This window comes from Rhipicephalus sanguineus, chromosome 1 (assembly GCF_013339695.2).
Source record: "Rhipicephalus sanguineus isolate Rsan-2018 chromosome 1, BIME_Rsan_1.4, whole genome shotgun sequence".
Lineage (NCBI taxonomy): Eukaryota > Metazoa > Arthropoda > Arachnida > Ixodida > Ixodidae > Rhipicephalus > Rhipicephalus sanguineus.
In genome coordinates, this window is record NC_051176.1 from 317,652,284 (window position 1) to 317,672,723 (window position 20,440).

Consider the following 20,440-nt stretch of genomic DNA (forward strand, 5'->3'; position numbering starts at 1 on the left):
GCTGGCGCTAGCGCGACAAAAGAGAAATGGCGTAAATGACGTCATCATTACTTGTTGTAGCGGCCGCAGCGTGGTAACGTCGGGGAAGTAGGAGGGTCACTGTTGAGTCACTTTCAAGGGTGTCAACGCCGCAAGGTGCGGCGTATAGCGCTGGATCGCGCACGCGAACTTCAACGTTCATATAACATACCTTGCAAGCCGTATTCGCTGTTGCATATTGCAACATATCGCAAGCCACATTCGCACCTCCACCAAAGATGTTACGGGAAAGAAACTACATACGCAGGGTATATTCGATAGCAAAAGCGTACAACGCTGCCGCAGTCCAAGCGCGTACCGCTCAGCACTTCGTCGTCGTCATTCTCTGCCATTTTCTCCGCCCGTGACAATATTTTGCAGATGATATTTCACGGGAATCGATCTCACAGGCTATCTCGCCCGCGAATCTTTGTGTCAGTACCCCGGCCTCCTCCTTCAGCGCCATGAGGCGCACATACCTGGTTCTGGTACCGTGCCATCTTGTCGTTGGCGTCTCGTGTGACGCGCTTTACGTCTTCCTCGTGCAGCTGCTTCATGGCCAACATCAGCGCCTCCTGGTCCTCTGCACGGTTGTTGAGCGTGTACACAACCTGCGGGAAAGAGACGGCAATATATTTGTTGGAGTTGTGCGCCCACTTTATGATTATGAGATACGGCGTTGTGGAGGGCTCCGGCAATTTCAGACAGTTAGGGTTCTTTAACGTGCGCCTAAATCTAAGCACACGGGCCTCAAGCATTTTTGCCTGCATCGAAAATGCGGCCGCCGCGGCTGGGATTCGGTCCCGCGACTCTCGGGTCAGCAGTCGAGCACCATCACCACTAGACCACCGCGGCGGATAAGAAAAAACGACGGTGGATGATCGCTAGAACAAAGAAACATAAATGTTATTGCAATCCTAAGCCTATATTTCATTTTCAGCTCTGGTGCTGTGTATAATGATTGGTCTCACAATCTGCTGGGCTGATGGAGTTCCTCTTGTTGAAAACTTTGTACTACGTGAATACTTTACAGCAAAGCTTTCGCATACTTTATCTTCCAGTGGGCCTGCCATGATGCACAGCACGCAGGACATTTACTACACATTAAAACAAACACACACACCAGGGGCGTAGCCAGAAATCAAGCGCGCTTGTCTTGCTCTCGAAAGTGCGCATTATCTATTTATGGAAATGAAAGCAGCGTATTGAGTGAGAAACACTTAAGGTATCATCTGCGGCGATGCCAGATGCGTCTGTTCAAGTGGCCTGCCCCCATGGCATCTCTCGTTTTGTTGTGAAGTCGAGTCAGAGGAGCTTGACGGTGCGTCTACTTAGCTTCGCCGTCGGTTTGCAGTCGATTTGCTAAAACTGTCAAATAGAACCTGCAAAGCTGCAACGTGGCAGCAAACCAAGAAACCTAGCGGTCTTCAGCCTCTTTGAGCAACAAAGGCACTGCTTGAGTGCTTTGCAACGCACCCCACTGCCTACGCCTCTCAAAGAACGAAACTGAAACTGTAGAAAAAGATCCGTAGACAGTTCGCTAGCTAACGAAATCCAATACGAAGCGTGTACTTCCCATCATTCCCATGGTGATTGAACGATCGCAGCGCCAGTTTCCTCTCTAGGTTATTGTATGAAACTCTATGTGAGGAACTGTTCCCGTATTGTATACGTCGCGAATCGCGCTCCGAGCCGGCCGAGCGACCTAGCAAGAGAGCGGCCATATGTTAACTTTTCACGCAGCTTGGCTTGGCTTGACCCTAAGATTATAGCCCCACGAGTGGCGCAAGCGACCCGCATAACGTACTTTTGCTTGCCGCGAACAAAAGCATAGCCTTCGAGATTCGCATTGCAAAGATGGCGTGCATGACGTATTTAGTTTTTTTAAACTTGTTTTTAGCTCTGGCGAAAGTAAGGCCTTCAAGAGTAATGCTACTTTAGCGCAAATTTCAAGGTCGATCCAAATAGGTCGCGAAGCCTCGGGCGAAAAGCGGTTCAGAACCTATTGCCAACGACACCAGCAAGTGGAGTTATGTGTGCTGCGATTGAAGCGCGACTATGTTTGGAGGGAACAAACACTAATAGCGAAAAACCAAGTTTCATTCAAGGGCGAAGCAATCTTTGTGTTTTACATATTACATTTCTTTCGCGAACAATATTATATAGGTGCAGTGTGCCAAGAATGTATGAGTGTTTAATTATTACGAAAAACATTTTTCTTAGCGCCCCCTGAAGAGAGGCGCACGTCATTGTTATTCAGTGCAGCCCTTGCGGTGCATTGAACCCACTACGTTAGTTTGTCGTCTGCAACGACACGCTCCCTACCGTGCTCTGGGGTTTCGCACTTGCATACTCGCTGTGAATTATTGCGCTGAGAATTTGATTTTGGTGTGCGCGAAGTTGGGAGGTGCGTTTCATCGTTGGTGAACGTGTTGGCTCAACGGGCAACGGCACGACACGGCTAACATTTCACGCCGTATGCTTTCCTCAGTACTCGCGGGAACGATGTGGTGTTCCAAGGATGCAATAGGAACATGCGTATGCCTGGAGACCCCTCTCTTCTAGATAAGACACCGGGCGGCAGCGGTTCGGTTTAGTGTGCTCGCTGGATTTTCATGGATCAGTATTCCTGCTGCTCGGTTTCTTTCGTGAACACGCGGTGCCTACTATATTTCCTGCTATCGGTGAGCAGATTGCTGAGTTATCTGTCGCGCTACAATTCGCATGTCCGGATACGTTACACACAAGGTTAATTTATTGGAACATAAGGCAAAGCATAGTGCACGTAGTGTAGGCACTTTCTGTACTTACTACAACGTTTGTTGCTCAATGTGTAGGGTGAGATAAAATTGCATTATTGTGAACATTGAATAAAACTGAAGTATCATTATTTTGGCGTGACCAGACATCATTTCTTCTCGTTAGAACTGAAGCACACATGCAATGCGCTCTTCAAGTCCCCTGTGCATGTGCGAAGCAAATAAGCACCGCTGAAACATGACAGGTACGCTGCTGCCTACTTTATTCACGCTGTGGAAGATGACACGTACGCAGAATAAAAGCTCCAAGAATAAGGTTTCCTAGTAAAACCAAGGCGAATTCAAAGGTGGTACGCTTAAACACCGCTGTGTAGTCACGGATCGATATTAGTTTAGGTAGCGTTGGCTTCAAGCGCACTCGCCAAGGGCTTGCCGTCTCGCCGTAGCGCGAGTCCTTAGCGATTCCTTAGCCTAAAAAATTTCGCGCTAGTGCCAACAAAACGACGTCATTTTTTTACCGGATATTGCGTCACATCCGCTTTATTGTTTGTTTCGCCGGAAGTGTTCTCTCTTACACAGATGGCGCTAAGCCCCATGAGCAGCTGATGAGCAGCCATTCTCTGAACGTATGGGCTTCTATGGAAGCTTCGCTACCAGTTACACTTACCTTGCAAACTTCACAGGCAAGGGATGAAAAATTGCGACACATACAAGCGCTAACTGTAAAAGCTGACATTTTTGTCCTGTGATTCTGCTTTAAATAATCTAGCACTTCCTCCAAGTTTTTCGGTGAAACGGGTCATCAAATTTAACAATTTGAGCTTGTTTTGCAGAAAATCTGCGACGGATTTCTGCGAGCAGTCTGACAGAAAAATGTGAGTTTTTTTTTCAGCCAGCGCTTGTGTGTATTGCAATTTCTTTGTTTACGCTAAAGTAGCGTAAATTGATTACCAAGTAGTCCAAACATGCACATTGCTAAGTTGTCCTTCAAGACGGACGCTTGTTTCCGCCGTCGCATTGGCGTCTACTCATCATCAATATTTGTCGGAGCAGTTAACGTGGTTCGCGCTCAGACTCGTCGCGCTGGCCGTGTTGCATGTGCTTAGTTTTTTCACGCCTACAACTTTTGGTGCCAAAAGAATCGCATACGCTTGATGACATTTCTGTGGATCACACCGTTCTCAGCTCCGCGCTACATCGTGGCTGAATGCGCCAATGCGTGCACCTGTAACGAAGTTTAGGAGTTGGTGGAGGAGACATTTTCTTCGACGATCGCTTTCGGGGTGCTTTCGCGAGGCGTTCCACCGTCTGCGAAGAGCCACGGGTGTCCGACTGTGCCAACAGTGCTACATTATCGCTTGGACACACCTACGCATTAGTGATGCAGAACGATCGGTAAACGGACTATCGATAGCATCGATAGTCTTTTTTTTTAGCTATCGATAGTACTTCTGTCGACAAACTATCGATAGTACAATCGCTAGTAACATCGTTAATATTACTAGAAATATTGCTTCCACGTGTGTTTAGTGCTTTGTTTTGATGTATTCGGGTTTACCCACAAATACTTTTAGCAAAGTTTGACGCAGACCGTGCCGTAATGTTTGAGAAGCTTCACGATTGCCTGAGATCATTCTGTCGGGATTACGCGCCGGACGCGCATAGTCAAGTTTATTCGAGAGCTTACGCAAGCACAGCGACAACTCTGGAAGGCTCGATGACTGGTGTATTAAAGACGACTCGTTCCACCGATGATCAGATTACTCGACGGCCGACGACTGTTCTCGCCTCTATCAGTGCGCAGCATGTATCGCTTGTATTTTGAGTTTTCATTTTCTGGGCACAAGTTTGCCAAAATAAAGAGCCCCGTATATCTCAAAGTCTTGCTGCCGCATTCTTCACCGTCACAACCACGTGACAATACTATCGACAGTGGTGTGAATTTGTGATAGCCTACTAGCAGCTTCGCTTAATTTATGAGCCATTTGTCGCGAGAGAAATAAATTATTTCCGCAGTGAAAATGGCGGAATATATCCATCAATAAATTCATATCCAAAAGGAACAAGTTACAACCTTCCAATTAACAAACCTAATTCTTGATATTTTTTTATTTTGAAATCATAAAATGCAATATACATTAGAAGCCGCGCAGTTCTACCACTGTAACAGCTTCCTTTCCGCTACAGCTGAACAGTTTCACTTTCTGATCATGTGTGGGTAAAGCACTCTGGTGAACAACACAATCATGTTAAGTTTCTTGCCCTTCAGCCTACTTCTCCTGCTTCACTATGTACCAAACGCGCGGAAACCTAGTTTATTCTGCAATGAGTTCGACCTGTTGATTTTATTATGCTATCGATAGTATCATCGACTTTACTATCGATAGCACTATCGACAGTATTTTTTGCGATCGATAGTTCGATAGTGACTCAGCTATCGATAGTATCGATAGTACCACCGATAGTTCTGCATCACTACTACGCATCCGGTGAACATCTGGTGGATTTGTTCAAAGTATTTGACACGGCATGTGCTCGAAAAGCTTTTCGTGCTGCTCGGGCATGAGTAAACATTCTAGGCAACGCACGCCTTTTTCCACTGTAAGCATTGAAATAAAATTCTGTACCACTAAATATTTTTTTCGTTTTTCCTGGTTGTCGGCTCCTACATTTCCCGGCTCTTACGTTTATTTCATACGGTCCCTTCAAGAACGTATCAGCGGAGTTCTATTGCAGTAATCAAATTGTAAACGAAAACGTCTCTTGACTCTGACCAATACCCGTTCCTCAAAGTCTGACAGCCCCGCCAAGAACTAGACCACCTTTGGTGGCGTCCGTGTTGGTCGCCGTTGCGTTATAGTGCCTGTCATATACTGGCTAGCGTGCTGAGGGCGCGCGCTGCCGTAGTCCCCGCAGTAATGCCTTCCAATAAGAGGCGGTGGCGCCACTGATCGCCAAGGCGGAACCCGCGCGTCCGCGGCATACGGCCGTCGTTGGTGAGTAGACCAGGGCCCGGAAAGTCTCAAGTTCCAGCCATCGCCGAAGGGGGTGGAAAAATCGGCTAAAGAAAAACATAGCACCTCCACTCCAAGAGACTGTCCCCGTGAAGGCAAAATTTTCCGCTATAATAATAAGCGGAATACTTGAAGGAAAAAAAAAAGGCAACTATGCTGTTTCTTACATAACTGAAAGGTAATATTCAAATTCTACGTTCTAATGATCTATGTTCTATGCAGTTCTTATGAGCACTAAATTTCCTGCTTAGCGATTGCGATACAGTAATGTTCAGCAGACGTTCATCAACCTGCCGCATGCCATAGACCAGTGACGAAGCACACAAACTGCGCGGCTGCTCCTGGGCGGCCGCAGCTGACGCACAGATGCGCGGTCAGTAATCATCCGATGGTTCTCCAGGTCAACTGGTTGCCAATTTCTTGCAAAGATTTTTGGTAATTCGCTCATGCAGCCACATCGCATTTCTGGTAGGTAGTCGCTGTGCTGCTGTATGATGCCACAGGAGTTCTGATACCGGCGAAGGCATTGATTTCTGCAGGTTCCCCGACAACGACAGGTAGATTCGTTTTGCTTATGCGTGAATATTTGTTATTTTTCGTCGGTAATTGCATACTGATGTTTCGTTACGCTCTGAAGTCAGTAACCTAAAAGTATACCTATAATCTCGAGTAACTTATAAATAGGGGTTACATCGCTCGTCTATTTTACGTTTTCATTATTTTGTCTGAGGATAAGGGTTACACTGTCGAAATACTATGCGAAGGGACATGTTTATCGGTTACTTCTCACTACCGCCGGCATGTAACCTCGATATTGTAACCCATAGATTTTCTAGTAACCTCTAACCGAGATTCCAAGGAGACCTAATGAAGGCAGTGGAAGTTCGCAATGTACACATGAGGAAATTGCAGGATAAGTTCCTTTTGTGCCCGCATGGTTAATGCGCTTGATGAGCACGTGCACGGCTGCCCAGTCGCAGATTACCCCTCAAGGTAACTTATTCATTAAACCAGTAGGGCGTTATATCGGACCTAGCACGCAGGAAAATGTTCTTTATGCATAATGACAACTGTTTCAGGGCGAATAATCACCGCCTCTACCAATAGAAAGCTATACCTCTCTTTCCAACGGCGTCGTATTTGCTGCCTTCACAGGTTTTGGTCGCCTGTAGTATTTCTAATTGCCACATTACCCTACGCATGCTACCGCAGCTACATGTAAAAGATAGCAAGTAGTTTTGTCGGTGCTTGATCTTATCCCAACATTCACCACCTGGGAAACGCTTTTCACATTAGTTTGTTTCGTGACAAAACTAATGCTTCTCTGTCGTCGCTTTCGACTTGTTACTGTGGCAAAAAATAAGCATCACTATTACTTTTTTTGTTTATCTGCTCTGTACCTGGAGATCCCATTTGCTGTGTTTATTAAGTGCGCGTGCATGCATGAAGCGACCTCAACCCTACAGGCTCTAATGCACCAAAAGCGACGTTGCCTAAAGAGCTCCCAAGCCACTTCCCAGTAAACCATGAATGTCTATTAGATATCCATAGAATGCTAGTCTCGGGATATTCAGTACATCTTCTGGATACCTACATTTCTCCATATAACGTTTCACAGACGTACTATAGGTCATCTAAAATGCACCCGGATCGCGCTTTCAGTACGCTGTATGGATATCAAGGCTGGATGTTCTGTACATTTAAAAGAAGTTTTTCGAATAGGCAGCGCACAAAAGGGCAACAAATACGCACACATAAAAGACGCAAACAGAAGCGCTGACAGCGCTTGTGTTTCAGTCTTTTATGTGTGCGTATTTGATGGCCTTTTGTGCGCTGCCTATTCGAAAATCATGGCTCACTAACTAGCCCATCAGTACATATTAAAATATGTTCATTCTTTAAACTTGCATCCACATGATGTCTAGCGGCTTGTGAGGTGTACTAATTATGGCTCTCAAAAATGAACGCTCGACAGACTGTAGGCCACAATACTTTTCGCTCACTTGAGTGCTCGCTATATGTACTGTTGTAACCTGAAAGTAACCGTTGCAAATCACTATTTTACAAATTTTAGTATTTATACATTCTAAAAAGACAGGGCGTGCAAACACGGACACAAGAAAGAAGTCAGGACACCACAAACGCCGACTAACAACTAAAAGACAAGAAGCGGACCGATATTTGTTTCGTAAAACACACCCACAAATTCACTGATTGCCGTACGAGTGTGGTGTATAAGGTCCCTTTCAGCTGTGGCCGCTTCTACGTAGGACAAACGGGCCGATGCATTAATCAGAGATTGTTGGAACATAAGAGATCGCTAAAAGGAGGCTCACCTTCTAATCTATCTTTACATTGTCGAGATTATAAGTGCACGCCAAAGTTCGATGTATGCGCAGTGTTGTACCGTCATAGAAATGAAGAAACGCGCCTGATGATTGAAGCATGGCATATCGAGAATAGTGGTAGCGCATGCGTGAGGCAACCGTCGATTAACTTGCATAAAGATGAAATCAAATGCCTTAACAGTTATCTTCCACGTAGACCGCCACGCATGCCGGATTGATAGGTTCGCCTGTTGCACGGGCATGCGCAGATAAGTTTTCGTGCCTTCTTTTAAATGCGAAGCATTTCTTAGAGAACCTCTGGCACTTTGAGTGTTTCTATCTACGTATCTATCTATCTATCTATCTATCTATCTATCTATCTAGCCGCCTACGTCTGGGTGCTCTCATGATCGCCTCCTTAACTTGGTGTAGACCAAAATTTGCATGGGAGGATAAGAGTATTTGACGAATATGATTGCCGGTTCAGGACATGAATAACATTAAAATCCTGTCGCGTACGTCGTCAAACCCTTTCCACTAGACACGTGTGGCACATACCTGTTTACCACTGGCCGCGGGGTACGGGTATGCGCCACAGGTGATTGACAGTTTATATCTACCCAGGAACAGCGAGGACAGACATTGGTAACTAAAATGCTAGATCGTTAAGGAAAACCAACATCGGCAGCGTTGACTCAACGAATGGAAATAATGAAAATTAGGATCCCAGCCGGAATCGAACCTAAGCATTCTGCGTGGCAATCAGATATTCTACCATTGAGCCACGCCAGGTCTATAAACTGGTTTGGAAAAACAGCATACGCAGGCGTTATATCGGTGCAACGTCAATTGTGGTTGTGGTGCTGGCTGTCTAATTTTAAAAGAACGCAATAAACACTACATGATAATCCTACGATGTGTACTCCTACGATGCAGGCGTCATATCAGATTAACGTCTATAGTTCCAGTGTTGGCTCCACTTTTAGAGCAGTCTAATAAAGATTACATTTGTATTCCTATGATTGAGCAAGATATATTGAAGCACTCCTCGACCCCAGAGGAATACATTAACGAAAGTTACATATGATATCCACATCACCGCACCGTAAAGTGCACTTCGTCCGCCAGAACGACGCAGTCTCCTCTTCATTTCTTACGAGGCTGGGCGATGGCCTCATGCTGACCGAGGATGATGCCAGATTGATTGACAGCCGCTTTGTGGATTAGGCTACGTAGGCCACATACGCCCAGGTAGCCTACGAATACGACAAAAACCAGCCACTGATGTTGGTCTGCGTAGCATTATCCAGGCCTACCAGCCTGGACGGCCTATACCTCACCAACGCGAAGGGTGGCTTCAGGTTCCGACATGTCGCCGGCTCTGTCGACAGACAATTTGTCGACGAAATGACCGAGGCATCCACGAATTCCAACAGCTCTACTATACCCCTCATCACCACGATCACGACCGGATACTATAACAAGTCATGACCAGCTGCTGGTGCTCACTGATCACGGTGATGACGCCCTTGTTCAAGAACTGTCAAGAACTTCTTCCACACATGCACACGGGTTCGTGAAACGTGCGTGTGTTCTCGGGACACGTATACGCACTACATATCACCTTAACGCTTCTGGTGTTGGTAATACCCACGTTGCCATTGGCAGCGTTGCCCAACCGTAAACAACTGGTTATATAACACATATGCGGCTCTTCAGCATATATATGTGTGCGTAAATAATTTGTACAAATCTTTAGTATCATTTTGTAACGTGTCGCTCACTGAAAAAAGTTACGCCAGTCACCTACCCGCCGCATGCTTCGCATAACATCGACTCCCACGGTACGTGGGATCTGCCGAATTTTTCTTTTCAGCCGTTGTGCGTCTCTTCAGTAGTTAGTCGGCGTTTGTGGTGTCCTGATTTCTTTCTTGTGTCCGTGTTTGCACGCCCTGTCTTTTTAGAATGAATACTTACCAACTAGCTCAGATATCTGTTATTCTTAGTATTTATAATTTTGGAAGTAGGTGTAGGTGTCTCGGCATAAAAGAGCAGTTGTATTGTACTGCCTCCTATGCAGAGCAGACTGCATACCTCACATTGTTCCTTTTAGGTATATAGCACATAGCACATCTGATGACACATCAAATGCGCAATACTCTTCTCAGGCTATTGGAATGTTTTGTTACACACAATGAGTACAATGCAATGCCCTGAAAGATTACTACACATACAATCGTAAGAGTGTTTCAATACTGGCGAAATGACAAGACAATGAAGTGAGTCGAAAGCAACAGTGTAGCGTTACAAAAGTTTATATGAGCAAAGCAATGCTGTAAACCATAAGAGTACATCCCAACGTATCACAAAACAGGCTAAATGTCTAGAGAACACAGATACACTCAAAAGAAATGGGGTGGTATGATAAAAGTGAACTGTGCACCAGATGAAGATTAAAACAAAAACTGACTGCCAGCAGTCCCAACATAAGTCCAGACAGGCTCCACGGCCGAATTAGTGTGCGATTATGGGTCACAGGAGGGGCTCTTGATATGCGCAGTCCGATCGTTGCGTGCCTGAATTTAAGTAGAAAGGAAGGTGAAAAAAAAAGAAAGCCTGTACAGTAAAGGACTCGAGAGTTCATGAAACTGCTTGGACTAGAAACTTGTCACATTGCTCTTTCTATTTCATGCCTTGAAGTGGCTCTCTTGCAAAACACGTCAATGGAGCCCCAGTTACACGACTTTGAGGGGGCACCGAAAACTATCGTTAATTGAAAAAGTATTAAGATACGCAGAGACTGTCGGTCTTTCCCTAAAAAAATGTGACATGAAGGCGCACTGCTTCAAGAAAAGTAGATTAAACTATTTAAAAAAACATGGCAGCTAAGTAATTAACTGGAGAAGGCGAAAGTTAATTATTATCCAATCTAACATGTCTTTTATCCACGATAAAATGAGTCAGGGCATTACCTGCAGTGAAGAGTCAAGTACAAAGCTGAAACCTGCTACAAACGGTCTTCCATCAAGGGTGTCCAGTATGGTGTCATCACCATTAAATGGTAACGGAGAACATTTCTTGCAAGCTTGAGAACATTCATATTGGACACAACTAAGCCTTCTGTGTGATGCATTTGTTCCCAATCACTGACTGCAATATATATATATACATATATATATAAATGGGTCATTCTATGCCAAATCACCCAGCGTTTTTCCGACCATCACAAATATGGCTGAAAAAATTTCCACGCTTTTCTTGAAGTTCAAAACTCGTTCTGCTCGTTTATTTCTGTTGTCAAAAATTTTCCCGCCTGTTTGTGGGAGTCTGTAGTTTTGCGCCGACTGAGCTAAAGGGCATCAAACAACAATTTTTTTCAAAGGGCGTTTATAGGATGCACTCAATAAAATGGGATTTCCGGCAAGCTAATGAAGTGATGTAACTGTAAAAATAATGACTTATTTATGTATATCGATTCTTCGAGGGCTTTTCGCACGAGCAAAATTGAATAAAGTTGCAAAGTTTGATATTTTTTTCCAGGAACAAGGCAAACTCAAAGAGTAGAAATTAATTATATACTGGAAGCCTGTTCGACATACTACAAAAGAAAAATAATTTAGTCGCTGAAGGTGTAGCAAATCGTCTGAAAAAAAATTGTGAATTTCACTTTTTTTGAGAAAAGTTCTGTATTCATCGTGAAAAAACTTGCCTTGTTGGTCGGACTAAAAATATGCACGATACTTCATTTGAAAGCTCTATGTATTAGGTGAATATAGACAAAGTTACAAAAGGGTATTATTTTTGTAACTTGAGAAATAGTTTTTTGAAATTTTGTATCTCCACCAGCTTTTCTCCCACGTAACTCAAGCGGTATGAAGCACTCGCAAAAGCAATATTCAGCCCATGCCCACTGACCTGGGATGCAGACGTCAAATATGGTGCTGTCTATAAAGCAACCCCATTTCCTTTTCAATTACTTTATATCTCTAATCTAAGCGCAAACGCGCACGAAGGCGCGTTAAGGCCTCCGAGATTCGTACGCACAATCTCGGAGGCTACGACGTGCCGCTGATAGTCAACCGGCGGCGCGGCGCGCATGCCCGCGCTAGCCCACGCTTGGGTTGCCGGGCCCGCGCGGTGGCCGCGTCTTCTGCGACACCGCGGGCAGCACCTGTTTGTACCTGTGCGGTAGCGTAAGTTCGTATCAAACGTCGCGGCGTGAAAATGGGTTCGCAACAGCCGTACTCCACTTCATTCCAGATTAATGGGTCTACATAAAAACTCGTATCACCCCGAAATTCGTACGAGCCGTGATCGTATCACCGAGTGTTTACTGTACCTTATTTTGTTTATTCATTTTACAAGCGCCAATTTATTTATATTTGTGCATTTTATTGGGTGATTCTACTTTACAAACATGTGATGTGCATTATTTTCTCTTCCTTGATCAGTGCTAGGATATGAGTATTTATACTTGATGCTGTGCAAGAATCAATCAAATATTGCAAGAGGAAATATATTGATTCCACGTAAGATCGAACGATGGCTGGTCGACCTCTTCAATTTATTTCAAAATTTTATATATTATTGCCTGATGAGTGGAAAGAAGAGATCCGCAATTTGTTTTACCGCCAAAATTTTTTTCGAAGCGCAGGAAATCAATAATGACGGAGAGGTGCAGTGCAGCGCTCATCCGCACTGCTGTTTTGGCCAACTTTCGTTATGAATTACACAAAATATATTAAAGTTAGGTAGCTGAAATTTCTTTAACTAAATATGTGCATGCTTTTGCTTCTTCGCAGGTATTTTTAGTTTTTATGTGTAGTGTAGATGTTTTTATTAAAAAAACCTCGATATTGGCTCGAGTTGAACTTAGACTAAACTGCTACTTACAAAAGCTGCTGGTGGTAAAAATGGTGAAGAAAAAGAAATGAGTGCTAGATTTGTTTATTCAGAACAGTTCAACAAATCAAATGACGCTTTAAGTTTAGCACCTTATGGCAAATTAGGTTTAAAATTTAATAGTTTTGATAATAACATAAATAAAAAATAAATATGATTTTACAAATTTTAAATAAAAATCAATAGTAATAAATCTGATGAAAGTTCTTGAAAAGATTAGAGGTGTCATAATAAATTTCAACAATTGTTGAAGAAGAGCAAGTTGAAGTATGAAAACTATGCTCGATGGCAATATTTTTTATAAACATATTTGTAATTATCACTTTATTGAAGACGGGAATTTATTATTGAATATTAATGAAGATCTAAAATAAAAACTAGGTGGTGAAAATATTGCAGTAGCAAATAAAGAGCAAGAGCTTTTATTAACATATCAAAATTGATTAAGGGAAAATGGATTTACCGATATGTGTAGTGCTTATTTTATTGAACAAAATACTATGCTAGTCTTTCAAACGTGAGATTTAAATAAAATAATTAGTGAAACTTTATGACTAAAAACTGACAATCAAGAATGAAAATTTTATATGAAAATTTTAGGTGAAAAGTTTAATAAAACATTTTCACTAGAAGTAATTGTGAAAATTGAAAAAGGTTTCGTTTTAAAAACTTTTAAATGAAAGTACCGTTTGTAAACGATATCTAACAATGTATAATAATTATAGTGTTTGAACATTTAAAAAGCATTGAATTTAAGAATATGAATGGTTTTGTATTCATATTCGCTAAAATCCCAAATATGGAGTTTATTTAAATGTACAGAAAAAAGGATTGACATTATGAAAATGTTTTGGAATAAACATAATAGGTTGCAGAAATGAAGTTTTATATTATTTGTAAGCTGTTTAATAACTACGATATTAGGTTTAATTTTAATCGGAGCAGTTGAAGAATAATTTTTAACTTTGAAGTCATATGGTATTGGGGGAGTTTTACAAGTACATGTGAGCATTCTTTTGGATAAATTTGTTTCCAATATAATTCAGTTGAAAATTGGTGCAGTTCTTGCTGCTATTACTACACCTATTTTCTTTCGTTTGAGTTTTTTTTTACTTTTGGTTATCATGCTTATGAAAAATATTAAAGGAGAACAATTATGCAAAAGTTACTAAGTATGTTAACCATTGGTGCTTTTGTGTCAAAAACTATGCCAAGTACAAATATAGTTTTAAATACTAATTCAAATCTAAAATGTATTACTAATAATATGAAAAATTTTAAATCTGATGCAATTGGTAATTGAAAAGATTTAGGCAAAAAGGAGAAATTACTAGAGTAAATGATAATTTATTGATACTTCGTGGTAGCGCAGGGGCTTGATTAGTTCACAAAAAAGATAAATTTAATAAAAAATTGTATATAAATGGTAATTTCGCCAACGGAACCTTTACTAGTTTGAATGATAGTAAAATAATTTTTCATAGTGTTAATGCAATTTTCCAACATTTATATATGATGGATGCATATGGTAATTTCACTGATTTAGGTAAAAATGGCATTTTCACCCACTTTAATAATCAACTTGGAATATTTCATAAAAGTGATAATTTTAAAAATTATTTTTTAAACTCTTTTGGGCAAAAAATATCTCACCGAAAATAAATTCAACTTTTAGAAGTTTACTTTTAGTAATTCCACTTGCAGTTGGTATACCGATTTCGTTTTATTTACTTATATCTTTAATAGATTCAATAAAAACAATCATTAGTATAAGTGGTGGAACTGATTTAACATTATTGGTTTATTTACATTTAACAGTTCTTATACAGATGGTTTACATGGTTTTACAGAAGTACCAGATATTTGAGGGTTTAGTTTTGTGCAAATTCTGGCTATTTTCAATGTCTTTGTGCAGTAGGATTTATGGTTAACATTTTATTGTAAATATCAGAATTTTTATTTGTAAGACTCGCGGAGCAAGTATTATTTTTAATAATTGGTACATTATTTGCTATATGAATGCTTCAAGATTAAGGTGGAAAATTTAGAAATTCAAAAGATTTAAGAAAGAATCGTTTTGTATCTTTTGCTATAACTTTTGCTGCATACACGATATATTTAAATTCAATTTCAGCATTGTCAGAAATTTCAAATATCGTTCCTACTAAAAATGCAAGACCAATATTTATGTTAATTGGTACATTTGGATTTAAAATAACAGTTATTAAAGCACCGCAATTATTAAGAACTATTTTGGCTGAAATACCGGTTTAGCTGACGGTATTGGTAATGTAATGGGATTAAAAGCAAGTACTGGTGCTTTTCTTAGTGGAACAAAACTTTTAGGCAATAGGTACATCATTAGGTATTAAAGCCCCATTTAGAGCATACTCTGGTGTTTCTAAAACAACTGGTGTGTAATTCGTGGTTGTAGTAACTTGGACGCAGCACACAGGTCCAGAACACCAGAGCGTTTATTGCCGCGTGAATCCGTTCGAGCTTATATGCCCCAGCAACAGTGACGTCACGAAGTGCCGATCACTAGCAGACGCTGGCCAGCGTTTTAATCCTTCTGCTACGCTATAACAATCCTCCCCACTTAATCCAAAAGAAATAAGAAAATACACATCACTCATAGTCAGAATGCTTAAACCAGTTCGGCTGACGACGCTCCCGAGCACTTCGCCTCAAAGGCACGGGAGATGCATCTGCAGCTGTGGTATCCAGATGAGGACCACTTGGCGGCGAGTGATGTGGCAAAAGGGGCTGGAGAGTCGGGCTGGGAACCCTCGAAGTTGTTGCAGCGGTGCTCGAAGACAGTGATGGTGGTGAACCAACTGGTCGAGGCATCTGTGGCTCAACAAACGGCTTTGTCGCCATCTCTGGTGGTGGTGGTGTTGTAGGCATAAAGGGTGTCTCGATCAAAGGGTCAATTGGCGGTGGATCAGTAGCAGGAGCAGGCAACCGCATACCTGCTTCTGGGCCAGCGAATGATGGGCGCAAATGGTCAACGTGAACGAATCGCACTTGTTCAGCCACACGCACAAGATAGGTCACGGGGCTAACCACTTGCGTCACTATGCCCTCTTCCCAGGAAGAAATCTCGCCGCGCACACACTTCACCCACACTCTCTCTCCCCCTACAAACACACGTTCACCACCTCTTTTGGTGTCCGATCTTACTTTAACGCGGACTTGTTTGCTCACCATATCACTCACAAAGTCCGGTTTCAGGAAGGTTAACTTCACTCTAGGCTGCCGCTTCAGGAAGAGCTCGGCTGGCGTCTTACCTGTAAGCGTATGCGGTGTATTGCGGTATGACATAAGAAAACTATCTATTCCCTCCTGCAGCGATTCTTTTTCCCTGGTTTCAGATTGAGCAAGCACCTGTTTCAGTAACACTTGTTTAGTCGTTTGTACTAGGCGTTCGGCAGCCCCATTAGAACTTGCGTGGTAGGGCGGTGTCCTTGTGTGTTTTATATTATTCTTTGCCATAAAGTCGGCAAACTCTTGTGAAGTAAACTGTGGCCCATTATCACTAACAATTTCTTCCGGGAAGCCGTACGCCGAAAAAACACTGCGCAGCCTGTGTATTGTTTGCGATACCGTCATTGAAGACATCACCCAAACTTCAATCCACTTAGAATAGGCATCGACCAAAACCAGAAAGTTGTGTTGGCCCTTTGATGCAAAGTCTACATGAAGTCTTTGCCAACACTTCGCAGGATATGGCCAGGGCTGTAGGGGAGCCAATTCAACCGCTGTGCGTACACGCTGGCACACCCTGCACTGTCGGACATATTCTTCAATACACTTGTCTAGTCCCGGCCACCAGACGAAACTGCGTGCCAGCATTTTCATTCTGCTGGTGCCAGGATGATCCTCATGCAATAAGGCTAGTACCGACATTCTCAACTGCTCCGGTACAATTACTCGTGACCCCCAGGTCACACATTCTTGCTCAATCGAGAGCTCAAAACGCCGTATGTAATACGGTTGCAGATGTTCTGGTACGTCCGCAGGCCATCCCGAGAGGGTGTACCCTCGAACAGTGCACAGTATAGCATCTCTAGCTGTCGCTCTAGCCACATCCTGCGCCGTAAGTGGCGTACACTCAAAAACAGATAAACACTCGGCTTCATCTCCTTTTGAGTCGCAGCTCAAAGGAAGTCTTGACAGCGCATCAGCTACTTCGGTTTCGCTGCCCTTTCGATACTTTAAGGTGTACTGATGAGCTGCCAGTATTAACGACCACCTTTGTAGTCTAGCCGCAGCTAGGGAGGGGGTCGGTTTGTCTTGGCCAAGAATACCAAGAAGTGGCTGATGGTCGGTGTAGAGTACAAACTGGCGACCAAAAAGAAACTTGTGAAATTTCTTAAGCCCAAAAATCAGCGCGAGCGCTTCCCTTTCACACTGAGCATAATTTCGCTCCGCTGGGGTCAGAGTTCGTGAGGCAAAAGCAATTGGCCGTTCTTGCCCGTCTGGCATTACATGAAAAATAACGGCTCCAACACCGTACGCGGAAGCATCACACTGAAGCGCCAGTGGTTTCCGAACGTCAAAGTATGTAAGCGCTCGACTATTGATAAGCAGTAGTTTAGTGGCTTCAAAAGCGTTATCACACTCTTTAGACCAGATCCACTTTTGCTCTTTTCTTAGCAACTTGTGCAACGGTTCTGCCACCATTGCTAAGTTTTTCATAAACTTCCCGTAAAAGTTCAGCAAGCCTAAATATGCTTTGAGTTCTGTCACGTTTTTTGGCGGGGGAGCATCTTTTATGGCCTTAACCTTCCCCTCAGTAGGATAAATGCCTTCTGAGCTGAGCTGGTGGCCCAGATAGCGCACTGAGCTTTCAAAGAATTTGCATTTCTCCGTCTTGAGAGTAATATTGTGCTCGCTCAGGCGTTTCAAGACTATGTCTAATGTTTTATAGCACTCATTCACGTCTTTGCCTGCAATGATAACATCGTCGATGTAGCAACCCACGTTTTTTATTCCCATAAGCACCTTATCCATGAGCGCCTGAAACAGCGCTGGAGCACTGGCAATACCATACGGAAGCCGATTAAATTGATAAAGCCCCTTGTGAGTGTTAACTGTGAGGATTCGCCTTGAATCCTCGCTTAACACGACTTGTTGGTAAGCTGACGACAAGTCAAGCACGCAAAATACCTTTCCCTCACAAACTGACGTGAACAACTCCTCTGGTTGCGGCAATGGATAATGGTCCATCTTAAGAACAGGGTTAACAGTGACTTTAAAATCACCACAAAGCCGTAGCTTATCACCTTCTTTCTTTGGAACTACCACCAAAGGAGTAGCCCAGTCACTGTGACTCACTCGTGTAACCACGCCGTCTTTCTCCAGTTCATCCAGCTGCTTTTCAACTGCTTCACGCAGTGCAAAAGGCACAGGCCGGGCTCTACAAAACACAGGAGAAGCTCCTTGTTTTAGGACAATCTGCGCTTCATAGTTTTTGATAGCGCCTAATGTTGGTGAAAAGACCCCCGCGTACTTCTCTCGTAGCGAAGCAACTCTATCATCTATACTTAAAGAGAACAACGACTGCCAATCAAGCTGAAATTTCTCGAGCCATGTCCTACCTAGAAGAGCTGGTAACTTTCGCTCAGCTTCACGCACAATAACAGCCGGTAAAACAGCTTGCTGGTCATCATACTGCACCTATACATGACACTCCCCCAAAACATTAATCTTTTCACCAGTATAAGTTTTCAGCACAACCGTGGTAGGTTCACATTTAACGTGCGGAAAAGTCGACCGATACACCTGTTCAGGGACTACAGACACCGCGGCACCAGTGTCGACTTGCATAGGAACGCTGTTTCCTTCTATGGTCATGGTAACTATGTAGCCCTTCTTCTTGCCAGATGAATCGTGGCACGCGTACATCGTGTGCTCATCTTCACTGGATGATTCCGACACGATATGCGTTCTTTTGTGTAGAGCCTTTCTTGGGCACATTTTCTGCAGATGACCTACTTGAGAGCACCGGTTGCATTTATAGTTCTTGTACCAGCAGTTGTTGAAGTCATGCGCCTTACCACAACAACAACACTTGGTCTTTTTGTTCTCATTCTGCTGCATTGATCTTTTCTTTTGAGTAGCCGGGTTCACTTCATATTTGAGGGCAATTACAGCCGAGTTTGTCCCTCCTGCTTGCAGTATTGCTGTTTGCTTGGCTGCTAGCTCTCGCGCAAGAGCAATTTTGCAAGCACTTTCAAAGCCCAGGTTTTCTTCTGTGAATAGAGCCCTTTGAATGTCTTCGCTGCGGATTCCTGCCACAAGCCTGTCACGCATAGCGTCTTTAAGAAAGGACCCAAAATCACATTTCCGAGCCAAATGCTTTATCTCAATGATAAAGTCTTCTACACTTTCGTGCTCAAGCTGAACCCTGCGGTTAAACCTGCACCTCTCAGCTATAATTGATATCGGGGGGCTGTAATGGTTTTTCAATAGAACCTTGACTTCATCAAAAGTCTTCTCCCCAGGAAGTGATGGTACAACCAAATTCTTGAGTACTTCATACGCTTCCGCCCCGATCACTGTCAAAAATACTGAGAGTTTCTTCTCTTGAGCTATGTCATTCGCACTGACAAAGTGCTCGAAACGCTCCAAGTACGAATCGAACGTCTCAACCTTGGCGTCAAACTCCTCTATCTTGCCCAACCTCGACATGGCTGTAGCTAAATGAGAGTCAAAAGGCACTTATCGTATTGTAGCCTTCTCGACGTTTCAGCGTCCGTTGCTGCGTTGTCAGGCCCGCACCATTTGCCACTTGCGAAAACGCCTTACGCGTCACCTGCAGACGCCTGCTGCGTTGGGTAGACGGCCGGTGCAATGTCCAGACATGATCTCCAACAGCTTTCACGTCGCAGGAACGCATCCCATACGTGCCGGCTCCCGGTGGCTAGTCGACGCTCGGCAGGCCCGAGCAGACGCATCCCATCCTCGTCAGCCAATGTAGTAACTTGGACGCAGCACACAGGTCCAGAACACCAGAGCGTTTATTGCCGCGTGAATCCGTTCGAGCTTATATGCCCCAGCAACAGTGACGTCACGAAGTGCCGATCACTAGCAGACGCTGGCCAGCGTTTTAATCCTTCTGCTACGCTATAACAGTGGTATTACTTCAGCTGGTGTGAAAGAGACGATTACACCAAATTAAGTAAAAGACCATAGGTCAGCTTTTGAAAATAGTAGTAAAAATATCAATAAATGACTTAATAGTGATGAAAATAAAGGTGGTAAATAATTATGAGTGAGCAAGAAAAAGACATGTTCTCATGATATTGCAAAGCCAATTACTAAAAGAGCAATCAAAATTAAGTTTGTTTTAAGCAATCTTATTGGTAGTATTGACCTTATTATTGATGTTACAATTATTTCATTTTGTTTTGCA

General features: G+C 43.2%; 1 protein-coding gene across 1 annotated transcript in view; it reads right to left on the minus strand.

Moving 5' to 3' along the window:
- The window catches only part of LOC119379464 (protein FAM184A), a 628,470-nt gene that overhangs the window by 546,473 nt on the left and 61,557 nt on the right, over window positions 1-20,440 (minus strand). Inside the window, exon 2 of the mRNA XM_049411992.1 lies at window positions 498-629. Within this exon, the coding sequence (XP_049267949.1) occupies window positions 498-629 (132 nt within the window). The remainder of the gene's footprint in view (window positions 1-497; window positions 630-20,440) is intronic.